This window comes from Nerophis lumbriciformis, linkage group LG24 (assembly GCF_033978685.3).
Source record: "Nerophis lumbriciformis linkage group LG24, RoL_Nlum_v2.1, whole genome shotgun sequence".
Taxonomy (NCBI): domain Eukaryota; kingdom Metazoa; phylum Chordata; class Actinopteri; order Syngnathiformes; family Syngnathidae; genus Nerophis; species Nerophis lumbriciformis.
This window is the reverse complement of record NC_084571.2, coordinates 24,863,745-24,882,561: the sequence shown is the minus strand read 5'-3', so window position 1 is coordinate 24,882,561 and position 18,817 is coordinate 24,863,745. Positions and strand designations below refer to the sequence as shown.

The following is an 18,817-nucleotide window of genomic DNA, read 5'->3' as shown; positions in this document are numbered from 1 at the left end:
AACAGCTTAGGTGCCGCCCGATAGTCCTTCTCCATGGATTCCCCGAACTGCTCCCACACCCTCTGCTTAGCCTCGTCCACAGCCACGGCCGCTGCCCTTCGGGCCTGTCGGTACCTTGCAACTGCCTCCGGAGTCCCCTGGGATAACATACCCCGGTAGACTCCTTCTTCAGTGACTAGCACAGAAGTCCAATAACAATCCACCACTCAGGTTCAGATCAGGGAGACTGTTCCTCCCAATCACGCCAGTCCAAGTATCACTGTCATTGCCCACGTGCGCTTTGAAGTCCCCCAGCAAGACTATGGAATCCCCTGCCGGCGCCCCATACAGGACCCCATGCAAGGTATCCAAGAAGGCCGAATACTCTGAACTCTTGTTTGGTGCGTACGCACAAACAACAGTCAGAGTTTTCCCCCCTCCAACCCTAAGGCGAAGGGAGGCGACCCTCTTGTCCACTGGGGTGAACTCCAACATACAGGATCTTCTAAAGATCCCAAAATCTCGTTTTAAAACCTGTGGAGACCTGGCATTCCAGGCTATAGCTCCCAGACTCTGGAACAATTTGCACCAGTCCCTCTGTGATCTTGACTGTGTTGAAACTTTTAAGAAACATTTGAAAACTTCTCTTTTTAGTAAAGCTTTTAGTTAATGCACCTTTTAACCGTCAATTTGAATCCACTTTGTATCCTTTTTATAATGTTGCCCCTGTTGTTTTAATTTAATTGTTGTTTTACTTCACCTATGTTATGTACAGTGCTTTGTGATTTTCTCTGTGGAAAGCGTTTAATAAATAAATGTACTTACTTCCTTACTTACTTAAGTGTGCAGTGTATTTCTTGAATCTCCAGCTCTTAGCTTTGTACGGACTCAACAAACTGAGCTCGGAGAGGAAGTGCACACTGTACAGGAAGTGACGTCAGAAAAACGCGTCACAGCCAGCTTCATAACAAGCGGTATCTGAAAAGATGGAGGCGAGTCATCCAGACATGCCCGTGTTTCTCCTTCTTCTACATGTACAGACACTGGTGGAAATCACACATGAATACCTTAACGTGCGATTGCAGCTATTTGAGATACAACAAATCTCAGACGGCAACATAGCAATGTTGAGCGACGGTTTTGGATAAGGCCTGGAAGAATGGCAGACTGGTGGGATATGTTCGTCAACGAGTGTGTTGTGCCAGCGGAACGGCAAGATAACTTTTGAATGTCCAGCTCAGCTGTGATTCTACTTAGCTAAAAACGTTGTCCATTTGTCGAAGGTGAGAACGAGAATGCGGGCTCCCGTGGACGAGGGAAGACTATGGAAAACAGCGAATGCATTTGCACCGGCAAAGCAGACTATTACAAGTTATTGTCCGCGATGTATGTCGAGCGATTACTCAACATCTAGTTTTGTACTCCATAACTATTGTGAAGCCATGAAGTGGTTGCGGCCGTCAAGTACGACCGCCAATTTCAGCCTACAAGCACAGTGTCCTGACCAGATATCTAGATCCCTAGATTGATTGTTGTAAAATGTTCTTTATCACATTGTTTACTTTCATACATCCATTAAAGATATGATTCATGTATGATAGCTCAGGTGTGATTCTCTACAATAGGGCCAGTTTAACAGCTGCTGATGGTGAGGCAAACAAGGTTTACTGTTAAAAGAAATGTGGCAATAGACTACATTGAAACACAGGGTAAGAGTACACTTCCAGGTCAGAGGTGACTGACGTGTGCATTTTTTTCCCGCATATGCGTACGAGGTCGCTTTGCGCTGGCGGACGGAGGGGGAGGAGGTCTTAAACGGTGGCATTGTGTGTGTGTGTGGACAAGGACAAGGTTAGGTGGGATATACCATGGATAACCTTAAGTGTAGAAAGGGCCTTACTTAGGCTTAGGGTAAATCTAAAACGAGTATGCAGTAAAAGTTCTCCATGATATTACCAGTGCTAAGTTTTTATCCAGTGTCATCAGGCTAATAAAAATATATTCTTAAAATATAATTTCATGGTGGCCCACTTGCAACCATCATAAAGATAAAATGCTGTAAATGAAAAATATACATTTGAGGAAAAAAATAATACAATTTATAAAATATGTCAATCTAGATCGCAATGTTTAAAAACCATTAATGTCAGGCACCAAAATTAGGTTGCTTGCCTTAATGATCGTTATCTGGTCGAAGTGATTGTATTCTTTATCAATCATTACAGTGTTCAGTAGCAACAACAGCACCCTCTGGTGAAGCACAGAATGTACTGTAAAAGTGTACCACTGTAAAAAGAGATGTCAGCAGCAAGACAGACTAAAACCAAGAGTGGTGTCTAATAAGCAAAAATGTAATATTTCACTGGTTGCTTGCATAAAAAAATAATTTCTTAGCTTATAAATTATCTGTATAATAAATCAACTCCCATTGAATCTAAATTTTTCTATGTTAGCAAGACATTTTTGGACAGTTTCATGCTTCTCACTTTGTGGCAACTGTTTAGGCTCAAACCCAATACTGATTCCTCTGAAGTGTGGGAGTCTGGATCATTTGCAAAGATGTGTTGGGAGAAGCACTATTCCAAGAGCTTATGAGAATGTTGGAATCAACTGCGTTGGTATTGAGTGGCCGCTGGTTCTGAACCAGTAAGCGACTGAGCGCGGGGCTACTTGTGTCGGTGGGGTTCAGTGGGGTGACGGTGACTGTGGGAACGGTGGTGCTTCTCTGGGTTTGGCCCAGGTGTGGATGGTTGGTTGAAAGACCAGCAAGGGGGGGCTCATTTGGCGTGCCGGTTCTCTGCTTCCGTCGCCTGTGGTGTCGAAGAAAAACAACCAGCACCACAAAGATCATGACAAGCAACAGAAGAGCGAGCAGTGGTAAAATCACCAGTAGAGGGTTGGAGCTCTTCTGTGGGTAAGACTCCACGCGAACGGGTGTGTTCATGAAGGGAAAATTATCCGTTCCGGTTGTCGGTTTTCCAAGAGTTGTTGTGAAAAAGCTTGTTCTGTTGGACTTCCCCCAGCGGTTGCGTCCTTTGAATCTTTGTTGGTTTTTGCTTGGTTGCTGGGTGTAAATGATAGCTGTGGACCACTCTGGTGAAGTTGTTCCATTTCTAGAAGTCCGAATTGTTGTCATTGAGGGAGATGATGTGGTCAGCACAGGACTCGTTGTGGTTGGAAGATCCACAGGATCATACGGGACAATAGTAAAATGGAACTCGCCTTTAGCAGGTTGAATGTTTTCAGCTTTTAACAAAAACGCCATTGAGTCATTTAACTCTTGAAGTCCAGTCTTGTTGGTTTTCAACTCCAAGGCTATCTTCTCTTGTGTGACATCCTGGAAAGTGAAAGACTCAAGGGTTTCAAATTTACGGGATTTTTTTGTCTTCGGTCGAACCACTTTCCCGTAATTTGGGTGGGAGATAATTTCAAATACAGGATCACAACTACAAATATCAGCCAGTTTGGAAGCATCAAGGGTAGCGGAGTTAAGTTTTAAGGCAATCCCACTAGGTGCCCTCACACTTTTGCCAACCCGGATCAGAGGTGTGACAGTGATGTTTAGCACCTGTGCACTCAGATTCCCCTCGGAAGTGAAGGTGGTGAACTCAAAGCTGTCTTCTGCAGAAGAAAGATTGGTCATGTGGTAAGCGAGCCGTCCAGTCTGGACATCTTCCTGTTCAAACTGTGACACCTCAATATTGTCCAGGAGAAGTTTGCCAAACTTTGGCTGCCTTGTAATTTGGTAGTGAATAGTGGCGTTCCTCCCGTTTGTCTTGGCAGCGAGATTGTCTTGAAGAAGCCAAACCGCGGTGCTCCCCTGCTCAAGTGTTAGCCCTGTGTGATTGACCAGCGAGATAGTGATCTTTGTCACATCTAGGTTGAAGAGTTTGTATATGGGTTTATGGTGGCCATCTGTGACACTAAAGTAGAACACACCGGAAGTAGGGCTACCATCATGAATGAAATAAACGCTTCCGTTATTGATCTGGGCTTGGGTGAAGGCTGCAATCGACTCATTCAGTTGTCCATCAAGAGAAAGGTAACCATTGTTTGGCTTGCTAATTATCGAGAAGACAATATCATCAGGTGGATTGTCCAAGTCTTCTACTTTCAGGTTCTCCGGCTTGATGGCTACTGTATCTCCTTGTACCACAGTCAGACTCGGAGCTTTAGTCTTTAACACAGGAGGCTGATCGTTCACAGGCACGATCGTAATGTTGAACGACTCCTCAACAACATCGCTGTCATCTACAGGCCGTTGAGCTGTTTTGCCCTTTGGGTTTACCCATGCGCTAAAGACAAAGGAATCCTTGGTTGTCTCCGAGTTATCATGCTTGTAGGTGATGCCGTATTTGTTGACGATGAACTGGGAAAAATTGGGCTTCTCTTTCGTGAGGTTTCGTTCACCGACTTCGATGACACCGTGTCGTGGCAGCGATGTCAGCTGGAACCAGACCTCATGGGAGCTCCTCTGTGGCGTTGGCAGCTTTGACATCAGGTTCGTGGCATCAAGCTTGGACTTGTCAATAATGACACTCTCACCTTCTGTCACTCTACCACCTGGGAATAAGAAAACATCCTGTTATAATTTTTAAGTCTGATCTCAAGTTTGGAACATCATGTTTGTTACCTGTGTTTGCCAAAAGAACTGTGTTGTGTTCAGGTCCTGTATTCTCATAAGAGATATCAATTTTAAAGGTCTGACTCTCCAGAGACGAAGGTGGTGATGCCACAGAGAATGTCAGTGAATCTATGGCTTCCCAACCCACTGACTCAATCGGGCTTTGAATGTACAAAACTTCTTTCCGATTCAGCTGTGGTAGAAACATCACAAAGAACGCATTAATGCCTCAAAAATAGTTTCTCTCAATTGCTGAAATTTGACTTTAGTCCCTTACCCACCATGTCCTGCGTGAACATGGAGATGTCAACTGTGGAATTATCAGGATGCTTCCTTACCAAGCGTCCCAGCTTAGGATGCCGTGTCACACTGAATGTAATAGTGCGGTTAAAGATATCGCTGACGTCGTTGGTCACTACTTGTAGTTCATTATTGGAAATTGCCCTTGAAGAGCCTGAATACAATAGATCAAATGAATGACAGGAGTGTATTAGCTGAGAAACTGCCTGACAAATAATATCGAAGTAAAGAATATTGTCTTTATTTTAGATGGGACCTAATTGATCCTCTGGGCGTGTGCCTTCAGGGAAATGAATGTTCCAATAGCAGCAACAGTAGCAATAGCAGCACAGCATACAGGGTCAATAGGTAACAGATACAATAGAATAATCAAGTAAAGGGTTAGGCGATAAAATTATATCAATTTATATTGCAATTAGGAATGTAACGATAAACGGTAAATGTATAAACCGTGGTAAAACATCCCACGGTTCATATTACCGTTTTAAATTAAAATTATAGCAAAACTGTGATTGATAACACTGACAAACTCACGGACCGGTGACACTGCAAATTTATTGGAGAAGCAAGATGGATGGAAGTTAGTGCTAGCTAGCTTAATAGCTAACATGAATAGACGAGACATAACCACTTTCCACGTTAAAAAAAGGACATTCCCAAATTTAAACTTGTATGAACACATGACTTTCTGAGCAATCAGGTTATTCAATCGTGCCATTATGCAAAGTTATTGTACACACAAAGACAAATAATACTACACCACCTTAGAGCACACCCTTTGGAGCACTTCCTTGCACTCATCCTGCAAAAAATTGTTCTCAGGCTTCTCTGTTTACATTTTCACACTTTGCACTATTTTGTTACACTTTATTAAGCATTTCTTACATATTCCTTATTTGCACCTTCATTTTAAGACCTTATTGTTAAGTGTTCAATGTGATTTTAGAATGTTGTTGACATTGAGTGTTTTCCATGGTTGTGTTGACATTTACTTTTCTTCCTGCCTTGATAGCTGAGGGGCCTATAATCAGAGGAAGGTTACATTTGAAATACAAACATTCACATTTAATATATTTTTTCCTAGTCCTTATTTTAGATAGTTAAAAAAAAACATCAATAACTATCGATATCAACTGATATAAACACTTAAATCGTAATACATTTTTCAGCCATTTTGCCTAACCCTAATAAAGTATGGATAAAATATTAAAAATTATAACATTATTCAAGGCAGAAAGTCATATTGCTGCACATTTTCATTTTTCATCATCCATCCGCCGCATTGTATGGCGAACTGCAGAGGTACGATTGGTCAGCATTTGCTGAGGAGGGTCCCTAAACAAAGGAAACCCTACGTTATGATTAAAAATGCGTACATTATTGTTTAAGAGAAAGAACAAGGGATTAAACATTTGCATGAACTTAATATCTTGATGCACTGTTGTTTGCAGATTGTTCGAAGTGATGCTTGACTTCCACAAAAATTTTGCACATGAATAGAAAATTGTTCTTAGCAATAACCCAATAGCAATTTATACGCCACGACTCGATCACAGGTTGCAGAGCTGCAACCTCACAAAATATTTGTCCTCCAGTTGTTTTTCAAAACAACATGTACTATTAAAAGAAACTTGACAGTTTCCGAGCAATTAGTTCAAGCGCCAACAACAGACTGGATGTTGCTGTCATCATTGCACAGTACCACACAAGGAGGTAAATATCTAGTCGATGCCAGCTGTGGTTGCTCCTTTAGGAAACACTGTCCCTTGGCGTTTTGGCTGAGAACTGCAAGTCTCATGCTGAAGAGAGTAACTAGATCATGACACCGTCAAAAGACTTCAGCCCTGAAATTCATTTCAGGGCTGAAGTTTGATGACACAGGGAACAAAAATGTTTTTAAATCTGTTGGTTTCGCTCCATGAGAGCAGCAGTCTGTTGTTTAATTTATGTTCTGTGCTGCAGTTAGATCAAAGCTAAGTTAACAGCAGAGAGGAATTTTGTACCGCGTGTACTGTTTAGGGTCGCAAGGAGGCTGGGGTTAAAAAAAAAAAAGTCTAAAAGCCAGAATACACCCTTGGTCAGTGGTCCTCAACTAAAATATTTGCTAATGCGAAGGTTTGGGAACACCCCCCCCCCCTTCAAAAAAAGAAAAGAATAGAAAAAGGAGCAAACATTTTTCCTTTGGCCACAATTTGAACACCATTAGGATATTATTAAGAACCACTGAAATACAAATTAGTTTAGGTGTTTATATTCCATTTTATGTTCTGCAAGTGCTTATTTATTTAAGACATCAGTTCAGACATGATGTGTGTGTTTGGTCAAAAACATTGTGATTTGCGTCATAATGATTATGGTTAGGATGCATTTGTTTACTTTAAGGCACATCACATGATCACAGTTGCCCAATTCAACATACCGTATTTTCTGGACCATAGGGCGCAGCGGATAATAAGGCGTACTGCCGATGATAGGGTCTATTCAGGTCTTTTTTTTCATACAAAAGGCGCACCGGATGATAAGGCGGATTAAAGGGGTCACATTATGATTTTTTTCTAAATGTAAAACATTTCCTTGTGGTCTACATAACATGTAATGGTGGTTCCTTGGTCAAAATGCTGCAAAGAATATGTTTTACGGACCATCTTCAAGTTGCTTTCTGACAGTCGCTTCAGGATTTTGTGTGCGGTCTTATTTACGTGGCTCACCTTCGGCAGCGTCTTCTCCCTTTCATCTTTGTTGTAGCGGTGTAGCGTGCAAAGACGGATGTGGAAGAAGTGTCAAAAGAGGGAGTTAACTGTTTTAATGACATTCAGACTTTACTTAAATCAACAACGGAGCAGCATCTTCTCATTCGTGGCTCACTAGTGCAACAAAGGTGTCCCGTGAAAAAACGTCCAACCGTCCAACAGGAAATGTCTAATAACTAAAGTTCCTTGGTTAAATTATGTAAACCCACTACACTGGTAGTTTTTAGCGCTTCCATAGCGAGATAGAAGTTAGAACTAGAGATGTCCGATAACATCGGACTGACGATATTATTGGCCGATAAATGCTTTAAAATGTAATATCGGAAATTATCGGTATCGGTTTCAAAAAGTAAAATATATGACTTTTTAAAACGCCGCTGTGTACACGGACGTAGGGAGAAGTACAGAGCACCAATAAACCTTAAAGGCACTGCCTTTGCGTTCCAGCCCAATCACATAATATCTACGGCATTTCACACACGCAAGTGAATGCAAGCATACTTGGTCAATAGCCATACAGGTCACACTGAGGGTGGCCGTATAAACAACTTTAACACTGTTACAAATATGCGCTACACTGTGAACCCACACCAAACAAGAATGACAAACCCATTTCGGGAGAACATCCGCACCGTAACACAACATAAACACAACAGAACAAATACCCAGAACCCCTTGCAGCACTAAATCTTCCGGGACGCTAAAATATACATCCCCGCTACCCCCCAGCCCCCACCTCAACCCCGCCCACCTCAACCTCCTCATGCTTTCTCAGGGAGAGTATGTCCCAAATTCCAAGCTGCTGTTTTGAGGCATGTTAAAAAAAATAATGCACTTTGTGACTTCAATAATAAATATGGCAGTCTCATGTTGGCATTGTTTTCCATAACTTGAGTTGATTTATTTTGGAAAACCTTGTTACATTGTTTAATGCATCCAGCGGGGCATCACAACAAAATTAGGCATAATAATGTGTTAATTCCACAACTGTATATATTGGTATCGGTTGATATCGGAATCGGTAATTAAGAGTTGGACAATATCGGAATATCGGATATCGGCAAAAATGCCATTATCGGACATCTTTAGTTAGAACTTTACGCTACTTTATATTAGAAATGGCAACAGCAGAGGGTGAATGCCACCTAACAAGAAGATAGTGAGAAAGAAGAAGCCTATCGACTATGGCATCCGCACGGACTACAGTGGCGGACTTGCGCAAATTTTCAGGACTTATGCAGATCTCAAATACATATCAACAAGTACCAGAATGTAAGAAAAGTTGGTTTTGCATAATATTGTGAAACAAAACACCAGATAATATGTCTGCTAGTGGGTGTAATTTTGCGGTCCTTATACACAAACCATAGTAATACTTGTATCTCTGACTACGGTAGCCGTAATGGGCCGACAATCCATCAAGCGGTGCAGCTTCTAAGTCATACTAAAACGTTTTGACAGATGTTTGAGTGCTGTGTGTAAAGTAACGTTATTTACTTTCAATGGAACATTTAAAGTTTTGGTGCTTTGTTTTTTAAAATTGATTCGAGGTCGGTAAGCACAACCAGAATTATTCCGTACATTAGGCGGTTATAAGGCGCACTGTCAATTTTTAAGAAAATGAAAGGATTTTAAGTGTGCCTTACAGTCCGAAAAGCACGGTATGTTAAAAGGAGCATAGGATGAAGCAAACCCCTTCTGTGTCTTTTACTGATAAATCATTCACAACATAACTTTGACATGTTTAATTTAGGTTTACTTCCTGTGTGAAAGAAAGGAAGGTTTTGGGAACAAAATACTAAACATTAATACTAAATGAAAAAAACAATGGCAATGTGAAATGCCATTTTGTTATTAGAGTTATCATTTCTAAATATGAGACAAACTAGTTTTGTGCTTGCAGAGGAAAGAATGAACATAAATGAGATCATACATTCCGGCTTGAAAGCACTGTTTTTGCTGTCCACTTCTTCCATGGTGTCATGTTTGTCTGTGTCCTTCGTCGATGTCCTCTTAAAGGAAGGCAGAAGTAACAAGCGGGGACGTATCGCTCTTTTTTTCTCTTCTAACGCTCACGTGTCTTTGTCTTCTCTCTGCGTATAAGTCTCACTCGTGTCCTTCTTATTTCCGTGGCTATCACTTGTTCACGCGTGTCACTCGCTTCACTTCACTCTTGCCTGTCTCTGCATTGAGAGTCGCCATGTTAACTGCCTGCAATGCACAGATTTGATTGGCCGAGCAGTATACTCTGGGCTGGTTGAACTCACAAGCAATTGGTCAGTGTATTTTCTGATCTGATGAACCATTACCGAAAAGTCTTCATAATATAAGATGTGCCGCTTAAATTAGAAGCACTTTGTCAAAACTTCAAATACTTCAATAATTAATGGACTATAAATTCAGGTCTATATGAGACGGCATCTGGGTAAAGACTCAGGTCCACCAGTTGGTGATCCCTGCTCTACATTTATCGCCAGTAATAGGGCATGATTTCAATTCAAATCATCTCTGATTTTTTTCAAGACTGACTTCAGCAGCAGGGGTTGAATCATTTAGGAAAATAAGTTATTCAATGGGCAGCACGGTGGAACAGGGGTTAGTGCATGTGCCTCACAATACAAAGGTCCTGAGTTCAATCCCGGGCTCGGGATCTTTCTGTGTGGAGTTTGCATGTTCTCCCTGTGACTGCGTGGGTTCCCTCCGGGTCCTCCGTCTTCCTCCCTCGCCAAAGACATGCACCTGGGGATAGGTTGATTGGCAACACTAAATTGGCCCTAGTGTGTGAATGTTGTCTGTCTGTCTGTGTTGGTCCTGTGATGAGGTGGAGACTTGTCCAAGGTGTACTCCGCCTTCCGCCCGGATGCAGCTGAGATAGGCTCCAGCACCGCCCGCGACCCCGAAAGTGACAAGCGGTAGAAAATGGATGGATGGGAAGTTATTCAATATATCTGGGTACAGGTATGATTGATATATTAGTATTAATAGGGGTGCTCAAAAAATCGATTTACATCCAAATCGCGATTTTTATGGAATCAGATTCTAAATTGATTCATAATTTCAGAGAATCAATTTAAACATTTTCTTTTTTAAGAGACTAAAAAAACAAAACATTTTTGCATTGAAAACATTAAACGACTACTGTTGATATTGATATGATTATTATTGATCCCATTTCTTTTATACATTTTTGCTTCTCCTTCTTTTTTAGTATTGTATTTATTTAGTATTGTATTTGTACCCTTTGTTCATTTCTATCCTAAACAATGTAAAGCTGGGATTGGGTTGAAGTTGCTATAATATTTTTTTATTAGCCTGATTAATATTCTGTGATTTTTTGTAAATAAAATGTGAAAAAAAAAATTTAAAGAGACGTTTTTCAGGCCAACACTGCACATATAGGCCACACGTCAGCAGCCAAGAGGAGGTTTTGTAATAGGTACCTGTTTTTGAAAAGGTTTTTTAATATCATTTTTAGTGGAATTGTCACCCCAAAAATCGGATTCAAATCAAATAATGAGGTGCTCGAAAATTCCCACCTCTAGTAATCAACTGATTTTATTTTAATTCCTCAAAAACACCTTAGAAAATGTTTTATTTACCTGGAAACACCTTGAGAGGACGATTTCTCTGCAGACTGAGAACCAATGCTCTTGCGGTGATGCTGAAGATCTGTCTTGGAGTAAAATTCACACCGTCGTTAACCTGGAAATTGAACCCTCCAGACATGGCACCTGAAAGAAACCAGATCCAACAGTTACTTCCTGCTTCTTGGCACATGACTGAGTGAATGATTGTTGACACGAGCCAATCGAAAAGGCCTTCACCCTTGTGCACAAACAGCAGCTGTCCCTGGTCTATGTGGGCCTGGGTGAAATTGAGCACTGCTTTCATGGGAGCATTCTTCACGGTCAAGTGTCCATTGCTAGGGGGCGTCACCATGAAGTGGAGCTCCTCGGAGGGAGTGTCTCGGTCCATTGCTCTTAAGTCCTCCAGGCCGATCTCTGTCACTGAGGATACCCAAACCTGGTCAGGACAGGCAGAGACAAAAAAAAGCTAACCAGGTTACAACCAAGAGTCAACCTACAAAAGAACAATGTAAAAGGCTTAAAATGAAAACTTTTCTCAATTAATGGCTTCAAATGTCTACAAAAGATCATAAATCTGCAGCATTTACGCTGACTCGACACACATAAGAAACAGCTGGAGGCCAGAGGAGGCAGCTGTGTCCTTTACTCCATCACTACACACATTGGACTCATCATGCTGTGGATTTCAGTTGGGACTTAAGGGTATTTTTCTATGATGGTATCCTCTCTCCCTTAGCATTTTCCCAATGCATTTCCATTCCAATAAAGCACAATACTGGAAAAAAAAAAAGTAGCCAATGTGCGGTCACTGGAGGCGGGGCCTCACCTGCCATCATGGAAAGAAAAAAAATGTAAAAAGAAAAAAAAAAAGATACATTGTTATATGTATCCAGTGATTATACTATAAAGTTATTTTCCATTTAACTTCACCAGTTTTAGATTATTTTTATTCAAAATCGCTGAATTTTCACATTTGCTGTTCAAATACTAAGAAGAGACGGTGCGGTGATCAGCAGCCAGTTGAGGCACGTCACTCAGTTGTGCCTCACCATGGATTGCGGACTCGGCTAACTGCTCGCCTGCTGTGCAGTGAGACCGTATTGCTATATGAACTATATTATACATTTCCATAGTTTAGTTAGCCGAGGTATATAATGTACAGTGTATTTTGTCAACAACTGTATGTGTGTAACGTATTTCTTGTGCTGAGCAATCATAAAACTGATGCGAAGACGCACTGTGTGAGGCTCGCGTAATCCCGCCTCCTGGTGCCGGTTAATGCACCCCCCCCGCCGCAGAGTGCACCCCCCGACGGGAGCGCCACACCAACCAAAGCCCACACCCAAACCCTCCACGTGCAAGACCGAATCCACCCAAAAAAAGTCACTTAACAAGAAGCCAAAAAGTGCAAAAACAACATTGCTCGCGCCGGAGGAGCCGTGAACGACTGCAGGGACACAACATTAGGTACACCTGCAGACTGCAGCACGGATTTCATATTTCAGTCATTCACAACTCCTCCAACACGAACACCACTGTTCCCGCACTTATAAGTAAAGGTAAGACCATGATAATGTTTTGTTTTTATTTAATGTGCTTTTTTGTGTGCTACAGTTTGTATGTGTAAAGTTAAAGTTAAGTTAAAGTACCAATGATTGTCACACACACACACACTAGGTGTGGTGAAATTTGTCCTCTGCATTTGACCCATCCCCTTGCTCACCCCCTGGGATGTGAGGGGAGCAGTGAGCAGCAGCAGCGCCGCGCCCGGGAATAATTGTTGGTGATTTAACCCCCAATTCCAACCCTTGATGCTGAGTGCCAAGCAGGGAAGAATGCTGGTATGAGCTTTTAAACATAACCCGTTAACTGCTGCCAATCAAATGGTGAATAAGATAATCTTTAGGGTTCATATGTTTGTAAATCTGACTGTGATGAATGAAGTCAGTGCCTCACCAGTCATGAACCTCACCGCACGTCACTGCAATGCACGGAAAATACCTGATAGACAACGAGTACAAAAATGGTACTAGGACTCACGTGACCCTGGTGAGGACATGCATATTGAAAAGTAAATGAATGACTTAACTTATTAAGACTTTGGTCACCTACTGAAGAATAGATCTTTGTCTCTGCATACATAATCACTTTTCCTTCAAACACAGCTTTACAGGAACTATTTGGGGTGCACAAAAAATTTGATTCACATCTGAATTGTGATTCTTATTCATCCAGATTATAAATCGATTCATAATTTTCAAAAAACAATTAAAAAAAAACAAGTTTTCAATTTGTTATATTTTTTACAATAATCAACCAGAAGGAACTTTTCTAACCTGCAACCTGTTTTGACAAAGTTTCATTATAATTATCATACCAAATCATAGATTGCCACATTGATTCTGAATCTAATCGTCACACCAGGAATTGGAATCGGATCGAATCGTTAGGTGCCCAAAGATTCCCACCCCTACTCGCTATGATTCGCCAACGTTGTCGACAAAAATCAACAATTTAGCAAACAAATATTTGCAGGTAAATTAATTTGTCGATAATAGTCTGTGATGTCATCTCTTGGGTTCTTCTGGACAAAACCAAACATGTACAAGTCAACATGAGCCGGTAACAGGCAGCAACTGTAAGAGAAAAATGACTTTACAACCCGTGTGAAGACATAGAAAGTATGGGAACATTTCACCGTAAACACGACATTGCCTTTCATGGCAGTGCGTCTGTAATGTGGGAGAATTTAAAGCGGAGGCTTTGTAAGGACATTTGGAGGATGCGGTCTCTGGCTCTCTTTGGTAAGATAGTTAGCTTGTTAGCTAGCTAGCTAACATGTGAGGCAAAGTTGTGTGACAAAGAGTTATTTATAATTTTAGCCAAAGCTAAACTTTTTATGGCGTCACATTAGTGCCAAAAATCCGAGCGCATAAAAACTGTTATCGCGCGCTGATTCTCCACTTCGTGCGCGCGCGTGACACCCTTTTGCACGCGCGTGGTGCCTTTCTGCGCGCGCGCCGTCTCGGTCTGTGAGCTCTCTGTGTACTCCTGGCATCTCTCCTCGCGCTGTCATGTTTCTTTTTGGCACTTTGGGGGCGGGTATGCTTAGACGGCCCCTCCTTTCTGATTGGCTCTGAGCATTTTTCATAAGACCAATCATTCTCCAGCGTAGCAACGTTGTAGCCATCTTACCTCGGACAGCTAGCCTCAATCATTACATTGATGTCAATGGTACATGTACTAATTCAATTACCATAACATGCTCTAATTTTCGACCAATTTACAAACGGTTTGCCTTGTTACAAATCTTATTACATGTAGATATGACATAGGATGCTGTACCTGTTGAAATTACCTCTTTCGCTTTAAAAAAAAAAAAGACTTAATTGTGCAACATAGTTGTGTATGGTCAGTGTTTTGTGTAGGGTCAGTGTTAGTCAGTTCTCTGATTATTTTAAACTGTTTCAGAATACATTATTAAAAGGCTATTTTTAACATTTTAAAAACAAAATTCAAAGATTATTTCATTAATTTTATGGCTGAATCAAAAGAAATTCCATAAATTAGAAAACACATGTTCAAGAAGAAGTGAAAATATAAAATAATGTTATGGTTGGATGTTATTGCTGGTGGGCCAGTTCTGGCTGAAAGATGTGATTATGGTGTTTGTTGTCTTATTATTTATTTGGGTCACAGTTTGTATTACTCTGTATTGTGTTTATGTGGTATGAAATAACCTTCATCAGCACGCGACATTTTTTTATCCACTTCTTCCTCCGTAAATCTTGATACATATTGACGATGACCCGTCCTGCTATACTTCTGATTGGCTCTGAGCATTTTTCGCCTGACCAATCAGAAAGAAGGGGCCATCTAAGCATACCCGCCCCCAAAGTGCCAAAAAGAAACATGACAGCGCACAGACCGAGACGGCGCGCGCGCAGAAAGGCACGGCGCGCGCGCAGAAAGGCACTGCGCGCGTGCAAAAAGGCACCACGCGCGCGCAAAAGGATGTCGCGTGCGCGCACGAAGTGGAGAATCAGCGCGCGATAACAGTTTTTATGCGCGTGGATTTTTGGAACTAATTTGACGCCATAACTTTTGTCTATATACCATATTTCATAATTAGGGAAAACAAAAATTTTTGCGTTTGCAAACCTTACAAAAGAACATGTGTGCATCTTTCTAAACACGCCATCACATATACACTTTTTTGTTTTTAGAAAACTAGACAGTGTTGGTGTTGTTTTGTTTGTTTGTTTTGCTGCAATTTTTATATAAAAAGGTATACTTGGCTTCTATTGGCACTTTGCCTGTCATTGCTTTAAAATGGACACAAGTCTATAGGGTTATTATTTTTGTAGAAGCTTAATGAGCAGCATTTATAGTATCAATTAGCAGTGTTGGGACTAACGTGTTACAAAGTAACGCATTACTTTAACACCGTTATTTTCGGCGGTAACTTGTAGTCTAACGCGTATTTTTTTATATTCAGTAACTCAGTTACCGTTACTACATGATGCGTTGCTGCGTTATTTTAAGTTATTTTTTATGTAGTATCGGCTAGAAACAGAGAAAATCTGAGTATGTTTTACTCCGCTTAGTTCTGCCTCTGTCAGTATGTCGTGTCTGTGTTTACTAACAAGACATCATGGCAGAGCCGAAGTCGAGTTTCTTAACATGGAGATATTCTCACTACTTTTCTTTTGTCGAGCACAAAGAAAATAACATTTTAATTAAATGTAAGTTGTGTCTTGGATCAAAGATCCTATCTACTGCCCAAAACAGCAATTCAAATCTGCTGAAACACCTACAAAAGCAACATGCTTCGACGAAGCTAGTAAAGAAAGACACACTTCACCTCCACTAAGCAACAGCGGCTGGATTTTAACGGAGGGACAGATAGCCAGGACAACATTGATAGAGCCATAGCAGCGTATGTGCTAGAAGATATGCAGGCTATTTCTACAGTGGAGTCACCCGCTTTCAGGCAGCTAATTAGCATGATACCGGGCGTCAAATGGCACCTGGACAGTGAGTACATAAAAATGGAAAATGAGCTAAAGAAAACACTCCAAACTCTGCCTCTGCTCATCATTCAGCACTGGAAGGTACACACACCCTGTCAATTCTCTTATATATTGTTGCTCTTTCATTCTAGACTTCTAGGGTGTTTAATTATCACATCACTCTAAATATATAGACTATAAAGTTCACAAACATAAAGAGGCATCCTAGTGGGCCAGGCCAATCTTTCCTTATCTCTAAACTAAAACTGGCGTAGAGTGTTCTGGGCTTCAGTACAGTGTTGATCTCCTGAAGACATGATTTTATTTCACAATTCCTAGAGAAAAAAAATGCCTGGTTAGGCTTTGTGTATGTCATGTGTGCCTTCCTTGGGTGAAGCCAGGTTTACAGCTATGTTGTGACATGTTGTTATTATGCTGTTTGTTACTTATGTATGTTATGTTGCAGCTATTTAAATTATTTTTGTAAATTTGTTTCGGCCTGAAATAAATTGGCCCTTTGAAACATATCGTTGTCTTTGTGTGTTGTATATAGACCACATTGCTTAGCAGAATTCAGTGATGCAAATGCATGTCAAGTTGATCTACAGATTGTATTATTCTCCAGTGCAATAACAGTACTGAAATGAAGGCTAAAAGGGCTTTAATGGAAGCCTTAAAAAAAGAAACAAGAAAGAAGTAACTAAATAGTTACTTTTCACAGTAACGCATTACTTTTTGGTGTAAGTAACTGAGTTAGTAACTGAGTTACTTTTGAAATAAGGTAACTAGTAACTGCAACTAGTTACTGGTTTTCAGTAACTAACCCAACACTGTCAATTAGAGTCAGACTTATTATCTGCGCTGATATTTGGCATTCTGAGGTATATCGGTATCAGCCTCTTTTTTTTCTACAACAGAACTACCGATACATCAGCAAATGCAATATATACACATATCATACCAGTATTTAGTATATAAAAAGAATAAAAAATAATAATTAGTGAAGTAGATAGTAATTACCACTGCACAAGCACCAGCCTGTTTGCCCCGCATGAGAAAAAAGATCCCTTTTAGCTAGATCGCAATTTGTGTTATTCATTTAAGAATAAAAATCACTCTACTTGTCAAGAGATATGATATCTGACAGGGCAATTATTTGAGTTCTTGGGAGATTTTCTATTTGGTCTGCTCAGCTGCATTTACAATGGCCTCCCCTTTCTCGCTAGCGCTGGTTGTATGCAGTACATCTCCTCGGCTCTTCTGTCAAAACGTTAATTTTTTGCCGGGAAATCCCGTTTTTGTCTTTCTTTCCTGGCGTCTTCCCGGTCCCATTTTGTTTGTTTTCGCTACTGCAGCAATCGACTCAACAAGCCTCTGTCCGCAACACTCGGAGCGTGGGCTCATTTAAGGAGCGCCACGAGTTTCATGTTCTCTAATTCTTTTAAATAACGTGACAAAGATGGATGGACATGAAGACGATATAAAAGATATCTCTTCCAAAAATTTTATTTTATTATATAAGTAGAGAAGAGCAGACAGCAGTTCACACATTCTCATATTTTCTGTAACATCCAGGTAAAAATTATGTCAGCCATCTTGAAAAATATCTCAACTATAATCTACATGAAGAAGCCCAAAAATGTTTTCATTTAAATTATTGCAGTACTTAAAAAATTGCTCTGAGGAATATAAAAGGTGATGGCTAAATTAGAGCCCCTGAATAGGTGTAAACTTCAAATTCCAACCATCTTAATGATTAGTCAACTACCACAACAGTCACCACTGCAGCTAGGGTTGTCCCGATATCAATATTTTGGTACCGGTACTAAAATGTATTTTGATACTTTTCTAAATAAAGCGGACTAAAAATAAATGTCAATGTTGTGACTTGTGGCAGCGCGTGGTGGTTGTCGGGGCTGGCGAACTTGCCGGCTTCCATCCATCCATCCATTTTTTTTTTTGTGTCCTGTCCAGCTTCTCAGGCAAATCATATAGTTGATGTAGATGCCCATGTCGGCTGTTCAAATTTACTTTACAAAAGAGAAGTGTAGGATACTTCTCTTGTTGCCTTATTTGTATTTGACTTTATTAAATGTATTTATATTATCATTTAGTGTAGCCGGGCCGGAGCAGGAGGGGATAGAAAGAGAAAAAAAAGAAGACAGAGGGGGAAATTGTGGGGACAAGAGGGGGATTAGACAGAGAGACAAAAACAACAACAGCAAACAACAACAACAACAATAGAGCAACATCAGCAAATATGACATGTACAAATATGATGGTAAAAGTAATAGCAAATAAGCAGTTAGCGAAAAATAAAAAAATAATACAGAAATGACAATGAGCATTATTACACTACAAATGGATCAATACAAATACCCATAGAAATAGCGCTATTGATAATGAACAATACCAAAAATTTACCTTTATTATCAACAATACAGTTGTTTAAATGCAACAATACATATACGTAATGATAACTTGAGATACGAAAGAATGCAGAAAAATGGAGGGGGAGAAAAAGAAGCAACCTACATTAACCTTGTAAATTGTTATAGTCACAAT

The 18,817-nt window shown here is 40.6% G+C and overlaps 1 protein-coding gene across 3 annotated transcripts in view; it reads right to left on the bottom strand.

The window, feature by feature from the left end:
- cspg4ba (chondroitin sulfate proteoglycan 4ba) overlaps positions 1 to 18,817 on the bottom strand; it is a 109,424-nt gene that overhangs the window by 8,709 nt on the left and 81,898 nt on the right. For 2 of the 3 annotated variants that reach the window (XM_061981844.2, XM_061981846.2), the window contains 5 exons: positions 11,478 to 11,676; positions 11,253 to 11,384; positions 4,885 to 5,057; positions 4,613 to 4,796; positions 817 to 4,542 (listed from right to left, as the gene is read on the bottom strand). In XM_061981844.2, the coding sequence (XP_061837828.1) occupies positions 2,486 to 4,542; positions 4,613 to 4,796; positions 4,885 to 5,057; positions 11,253 to 11,384; positions 11,478 to 11,676 (2,745 nt within the window). In that variant the 3' untranslated portion in view covers positions 817 to 2,485. Of the gene's footprint in view, positions 1 to 816; positions 4,543 to 4,612; positions 4,797 to 4,884; positions 5,058 to 11,252; positions 11,385 to 11,477; positions 11,677 to 18,817 lie in introns of those variants that run through there. The other variant, XM_061981845.1, reaches the window with a different exon arrangement.